Below are 7,803 nucleotides of genomic sequence, written 5' to 3' on the forward strand. Positions count from 1 at the left end.
TTCATATGACGGCAAAGGATCAGAAAAATTCAAAGAACGGAGAGCAAAACGTAAAAAAACTTTTTGAACTCTCTCGATACGGTTAGAGGGACTAGTATGGTATGGTCTCCAAATTATAGCAGCCTACTCCAGTCTCGATCTGACAAAAGAACAATAAAGAGACTTGAGGGTGTGAGGGTTGGTGAAAGCTGAACAATTTCTACGAATGAACGCTAGCATGGCATAAGACCGAGTAATAACGTAGTTAACTTGGTTAGCGAAACCAAATTTCGCGTCAAAAAATACACCCAGGTCTTTAATTTCCTCAACGGATTCCAGGGCACAGCCCGCAATACTATATGAAGTCCGTAGAACATTAGCCGATTTAGAAAAAGTCACGTGAAAACACTTTTTGATGTTAAGAGTAAGGCGATTTAAACAACACCAGTTTTCAACATTGAGGATGTCCGATTGCAGCCTTTCAGAGTCACGAGAACTCGTTATGGTGGCGAAAATTTTCAAATCGTCTGCATACAACAAGTATTCCGCAAAAGCGAAGCATGAGCCGATATCATTTATAAATAATATAAAAAATAGGGGCCCTAGAATACTTCCTTGAGGGACCCCAGAGGAAGCAATGAAGGGCTGGGACGTGGCGTTGTCTATTTCAACAACGCATTGTCTATTTGAAAGATACGACGCAATCCACTTCAAAAATGTGGAATGAAAACCCAACGCCATAAGCTTAGCCAAGAGTATCTGGTGCGAAACCTTGTCGAAAGCCTTTGAAAAGTCAGTGTATATTGTATCAACTTGCAATCTATTACGAAAAGCGGAAAAGCAGTATTCAGAAAAAATAGATAAGTTAGAAACAGTGGACCGTTTTGAAACAAATCCGTGCTGATTATTCGAAATTAGGCCCTTAACTGCAAAGTATAATTTATCATTTACTATAATCTCAAAAAGTTTGGAAACACATGAGAGCTTCGAAATAGGTCTGTAATTACGAACATCATTTTTGTTACCACTCTTGAATATCGGAGAAATTGAAGTTAGCTTCCAGTCATCCACAAATGTCCCAGTGGCCAGAGAGTTGTTGAAGATAATTGAAAGAGGATCAGCCAAACACAAGCAGTTTTTCAACAATATGACAGAAAGACCATCTGAGTCCGTCTTAGTAGACAGCTTAAGCTTCCCAATACCATTAACCACATCCGTAACGGAAACACGCAAAGATCCAAAATTGAGCGCTGAGTTGCTCATGGAAGGCAAACTCGAGTGGACGCGAGTGTCTGGTTCGAAATTAGAACAAAAAAAATTGGCAAATAGATTCGCAGCATCAACTGCATTGATTGCAGATTTGTCGTTGAAAAACACATTACTAGGGACAGATGAGCAGGCCTTTTTTGACTTTATGAAACGCCAAAACGACTTTGAGTTCGACATTATATTACTCTCAAAGCTCAGAACATAATTTCTGTACAAAAACCTATTCAAGCACTTGAATGCCTTTAAATCGTTTTGAAATTTTGAGTAGTGCGCCGAATCTCCAGTTCTTTTATACTGTTTTAAAGATTTGCACTTAACATTCCTCAGATGTTTTAGCCTCTTAGTATGCCAGGGCGTCTTATATGTTTTTTTCCTATATATTGGGATATGCTTCAAGCACAACTCATGAACCTTATTTTTGAAAATATGAAAACAAGATGTGACATCATTATCGCGGAATGAATCACACCAATCAATGCTTAATAATATTTCATTAAGATACGACATATCGCAAGCACTAAAGTTGAAATTAATTTCAGGCTTATCTGTAATTTCAGCAAATTCATAAAACTCCAATTCTAGGGAAATAGAAACGTGATGTTTGTCGGTCTGCAGGATTGGTGTGAAGCATTCAGACAATGTGTAGTTAACATTGTTTGAGATGAACACTAAATCTAAAATTCTATTCAGCCTATTATAGAGCCCATTAACTTGTACCAAATCAATACTTAAGAAACTATCAATAAGATGAATTTCGGCTGAAGAGTTAACGTTAGAGGCCGTAAAAGAAGCCGTGTCCTCAATATGAGACCAATTCAAATTACATAAATTAAAATCTCCAAGTACACAAAGATGATTGTCACCCACATTTGATACCAGTGATAGAACGTTGTCAGCGTGTGCAATATATAAGGCATCTGCACTGTTCGGTGGAATATACGAAGCGCACAAATACAAGATTCCAGAAGAACCATGAACACGTACGCAGAGCTGATCAATGAGTGTATCAGAGTTAGCGAGTGTTACCACGGCCGCCTGGAATTTCCTCCGAACAGCAATGAGAACACCCCCTCCTCTCGAGCAACCTGTTTTAACAAGATCACGATCCTTACGGAAAACATCATAGAGATGAGGATCAAAGATTTCACTACTAAAAAATTTCTCGTTCAGCCAAGATTCAACAAAAACGAAAATATCATAATCTAATGCAGAACTATACATAAAAACTTCCGAACATTTAGTACGAAGACCAGATACATTTTGAAAGTATATTTTTAGGCAATTAAAATTAGACTTAACATTGGGAATATCTGCAACATCATCAGGAATCCCGTTTTGCACGAACGGAACGAAAAGGCTGCACTTTGACATTCGCAGGCCAGGTTTCTGATTTTAAAATAGTGCCAGATATCTCTTCAGGCACGCCAAGTTTAAAATTTACCCATTTTAAAGTATGCGGATCCACACCTTTCTTTATTAATTTAAAACAAAGCAGTTGGCTTTTATCGATAGAAATATGTTCGGCAAGGTAGTTCAGAATATTTTCTTCAGTGACAGAATTCAAAAACGAAGAGATATGCAACCATATAATGCGCCTCACAACATTACGTCGTACTACAGCCAAATCAACGTTTGAACTTGTACCAACAACAACTTGCATTGGTTTATCTTGGTTGCTTACTTTCGTTTCTTTGTTCACATTTGTCAACATTTGTATATTTTTCTTTTTTCTCCTATTCTTGCGCTTATTCGTTGTTTTCCACTCAGATTCGCCTTGTGCCGTGGAAGCGTCAGCATCGACGTCAGCTGCAACAGGCGCCGAATTAGCAATATCAGAAAAATTATTCAAACCACTGCTTGGGTCATTAGAATTATCGACAGAGATTTTCGCTACATCGTTGGTTTCACTTCTGGCTTCGAACGATATTTTTTCTGCAGAATTGTTAGCAACAACAAAAGTCTCACGAACATCGTTTGTTAAAATGCTCTTAGCAACACCATACCCCACATCATCACACGACTGAAAGTGAGAGCAGGGCATCGGCAAAAATGTTTTCATAATAACAAAGTCAGCTTTAATGTCTTTGATGTCTTTAGCAACAACATCGTTATTGTCACACACTATCTTCAGCAAAGAGTGCAAATCAGCACGTAGGTCTTTCACCTCGGAACGTAAAGATTTGTTTTCGTCTATAATTGCACTCAACATTGATTTTAAATCATGTTCTTGCCCACTGCACACACATTGTTCGTTTTTATTGTTTTTGTTATTAGCATCTGCATGATACTGTTGATTAGAATTATTGACAAGATGAACGGGGGGTGGTGAGCGTAAAGAACTGCGACGCGCTCTCTCACAAGCTTTACAGTAAAAAGGAATATTAGATTTCACAAAATAATCCAAGTCATCTGTAAGAATATCCACACAGGGAAGATGAAAAAGTTCACTGCAGCTAGCACACTGAATTGACTGTTGATAACGATCAACTCTTTGCCCACAACTACACGGCATTTTAAATATGTAGTAAAGAAAAAATTAAATAAATTATATATTATAAACTTGCGAGCACGCAGAAAACACGTCCGAACAACTCGACGGTCAATTATGAATTGGGGTGGCACGACTCACAAAGGCATCATTGAGGATGTCAGGGCTTAGGGTAAAATGTGGACTATCACTTACATGCACCGGGGGGTTTTTAGGTTACGCCACAACATGGTTCGGGAGTGACGAGTCAAGCAAATTGCTGAAGTACTTGCACTTCTCACGTTTAATAAGGGCCGTGCACTCATTTTTATTATTATTATTATTTTATTATTTCGCGCGAGTTTGCAGGCTCGCCAGTTTTCCTCCGTGCGGTACCTCTTGAAGCGAGAATATATCTTATTTCGCCTTATTATCATTGCACGAGCCGGCACGTTGAACCAGGGACACGAGGAGGATCTGCAATGATACGTACGAGTCGGAACATGAGTTCTATGTAATCCCAAGATAATTTCATTCAAAAAGGTAAGTTTTTCATGCACAGAGTTTAGTCGCCAGCACGCGGACCAGTTTTTCGTTAATATATTTTGACCGAGTTAAAATTTTTATTTCCCGCATAATAGCAGTCGACCCCTGTTCTAGACTAATACCTAGAAAGGTGTTCTGGTTTCGGTGGAACGTTGGATGCCTTTTGGGTTTTTCGTTGATATCTTTTGCTCGACTCAAAATGTTTCTTTTCCGTTTTCGGATTCGCATCTTGGGGCCACAACGCTATAAGGAGTTTCATGCTGTCGTATAGAATCACCTTTCTAACTTCCTGAAGTCCTTTTTGTATATTCACATAATTCAAGTTTTATTTAAAATTTTGAAAGTTTTTCACAAAAGTCTCGTGATCGTAAGAATGGAAACTATCATATCTAGACTCGTAACCGAATCTATAAAAGGCTGGTAATTTCTTTTGCCGACTAAGCTGTCATCAGATCGAAGTTTCCGATTACTTTAAAATATGAATACGTACTAGCCAAACTAAGCCTTGACATATCCATCCGCTAGGTAACTACTGTTAAAATGTTGAAAATATACTGCCAAATATTTAACAGGTGAAAGGCCAATAAAGGCTACAGACCCGTGCTACACTGGCTCAATATAAATTAATAATAATTAGCATTATAAAATAACATTGTCTAAGTGCAACCACCGTTCAACTCTCTGAACAAATAATAACGCCTGAATTGGTGGCATGCAAATTAAAAAATCAAAGGTCCCATACCCTTCTAACTTTTCTACATAATTTACCTGAAATCCTCAATCAAACTTCCAATCGCCTCCGAAAGCTTTCGATGTGCTCGTCCCCATGCTGAATCTTGTGTTATATCACCAAGTAATGCTTTAGGATCTGGATCCAAATAATTGTCCAAATGTTTTCGCACTGTTTTGCTTAGTAAATCCATTTTACTCAAAACATTCACATGTGGCATTTCCAAATTTGCCATAACACTTAGAGCAGCCATTGTGCCTGATAGAAACTTTGCACCATCAACCATAAATTGTGAGTCGACAAGGAATATGGTACAAATTCTGAAATTCCACGATTCTAACAACTGAACCAATTGCTTGCCCATTGATAAATGTGTAAAAAGTTCTATTTGCCCAGGCATATCGAAGAGTATATAATCGTCATCCGGTTCACCGCCCAACTCATTATCAGAATCGTCTCCACCGCATAGTTGTGTTTTAAGCCAATCCTGATTCTGTATTAAATATTCCAAGCAGAATACCAAACCTCCGTTAGGGCCATAGTGGAGTTCCTCGTCTTCCATGGCGTCGTCCAATTGAATCAAATCACGTATATCTACTAAAGGTTGATACTCGAAATGTTCAGCAGCTGGATCCAAGTTGACCACTTCAATTGAACGTTTCGAATCTTGTCCATGACGCTGCATATATGTGCAATATGTTGACTATATTTAAAAATGTAATATATATTTGGGTTAATAAGTGCTTTATTGCCAGTTTACCAAAACTTTGCTTACTTTACCGCTGCCTGCAGGGCCAATAACCACCTGGGCGTACCGCATTGTGGTTTCAAATAGTGAGATTTTGATTTCAAATAGTAGGGATGGAAGCCTGTCGAGGATACTATCGATATATCTATTCATTTATATCGATACTGGAGTGTGAAATATTTGATGATTTCTCGATATAGTATTCACTAAAGGGCCAATTAAACCTCACAAAACGTCATAGTCATAACCATATTTTGTCTTATCCGTATCAAATTGGCATCAGTCATTGGTGCCTTAGCCTAAAAATCGTGAAAATTTCATGAAAATGAAGAAGGCGCAAAAAATTACAAACATATACCACACAAAATAAGTCTGTTAGTCAAAACATATCCAAAACAATAAATAAAATCTACAAAAAATTAATATATTCTTCAACCCAAATATTTTTAGGTTATGGATATTGCGAAAAACCAAAAACCAATTGGTTGGCTATGGTATGGTTATGGAGCTAGCGTTATGGTGTGGCATTACATTGACTTCCATTAGGTAGGTTCGATCAGCTGTTTTATCTGGTTATGGTTTTATGGTTATAAGTCACCATTAATTGGCCCTTTAGGTTTCGTATGTTCATAGGTTTACGAAAGTGCACGATTCCTTAGTGTCCATACTTTTCATAAAATTACCTATGTTCAGCCACACTAATAGATCATGGCATAGTTAATAAATTAATCATAAAATTTTGAAAATTGTTTTAAGGAATTACGCAGTTCAGTACTCACCGGGTATTTGTAAGCTTTCTACTAATATTTTCCGAAACATCGTTAACAAAACAACACAGTTAACGGATGTCAACTTGAATTGAGAGCAAAATGGCTGCAGTTGTCAGAAAATTTGTCAGCCGAGCAAACCTCTTGTAATTTACATGCCAACCTAATATAAACGCACGCAAGTCATTTTCTGTCAAAAATGTCTCATGCACATACAACTTGTATGAGAGCAACCCAAATTGAATTTGCTGCGTGAAAACCTAACTCGATTTCCAATTTTTGTTCTGCGTGACATTTAGATTTGACGTTTGCACACATGCTTTACCATTGTTTACTATATAGTTTGGCAACTTAAATAGAGGTTATGTTGCGAATAGAGTGGAAGGCAGTGGACTAGGCAGTCGAATGTCATAAAATGAAGGAATGGTGTTCGGAGTTTTTTCAAAGTTAAAAAAAAAATGATAGAAGCTTTAATAAAAATAAAACTATTGTTTTAATAACAACAAAAACGCCTTATATATTCTATATACAAAAATTCGTAAGGATTATCTCACTTTAAAATTTGAGTTAAATAATCTAAAGTTTTGTTTTGAAACTGAGTCGAGAACTGTTCGTGTGAATGTGCGAATTTTCACCGATCATCTGTTAGTTGCGCTACTTGGTAAAATTTACAATGTGCTTTACATTGTCGCAACGCATGCTTATTTGGGTTAGGGCAAAAAACGCCGGTTGTTTGCGTGCGCTAAAAATACGCAGTGCGGATTTATTAGGTTGGCATGTTAATCATGGAACAAGCCTTAGAGATGCGAATATATTTTCATAGAAAACGTTCCATCTCTAGAGTGTAATTTCTAATTGGAAGTACAAAATCAAAAAGAAGCGTAAAAATTTTACATAAAAAGATCTAGCTCCCAACGATGGAACATATGTAAACTCGTAGGTTATTCATTTACGATTTATTGTAGATTAAGGCATGTGTAAACGCGTTCTAAGCCAAAGCAAATGTCGAGTTCATCTTGTTTTTGTTGTAGCGATAAGGACACCCCGAAAGACTTCGGGAGTGTTATCGATGTTGATGGTCCTTTACCAGATGCAGATCCGGTACGTTCCGGTAACAAGCACCATAAAGGTACTAGCCCCACCATCTCTGGAACGAGTTTGTATGAGCACATGCAACCTTCTAGGCCATGCCGCCTTCCCACCCCCTAGACCCATCAGGTATACGGGGTCGACAGAGCCTCGGCTCTTCATGAAACAGGATTCGCCACGGGTAGGTGAGGTTGACAATTGGGTTGGA

The 7,803-nt window shown here is 37.8% G+C and overlaps 1 protein-coding gene across 6 annotated transcripts in view; it reads right to left on the bottom strand.

Annotated features, from left to right (window-relative positions):
- The window catches only part of LOC137254497 (GPN-loop GTPase 3), a 75,395-nt gene extending 69,547 nt beyond the window's left edge, over positions 1–5,848 (bottom strand). For 4 of the 6 annotated variants that reach the window (XM_067792209.1, XM_067792231.1, XM_067792240.1 and 1 more), the window contains exons 1-2: positions 5,767–5,848; positions 5,030–5,694 (exon numbers count right to left, since the gene is read on the bottom strand). In XM_067792209.1, the coding sequence (XP_067648310.1) occupies positions 5,030–5,694; positions 5,767–5,811 (710 nt within the window). In that variant the 5' untranslated portion in view covers positions 5,812–5,848. Of the gene's footprint in view, positions 1–1,442; positions 4,193–4,383; positions 4,870–5,029; positions 5,695–5,766 lie in introns of those variants that run through there. The other 2 variants (XR_010954014.1, XM_067792202.1) reach the window with 2 other exon arrangements.
- Between the last annotated feature and the right edge of the window lie 1,955 nt (positions 5,849–7,803).

Source organism: Eurosta solidaginis, chromosome 1 (genome assembly GCF_040869045.1).
Source record: "Eurosta solidaginis isolate ZX-2024a chromosome 1, ASM4086904v1, whole genome shotgun sequence".
NCBI lineage: Eukaryota > Metazoa > Arthropoda > Insecta > Diptera > Tephritidae > Eurosta > Eurosta solidaginis.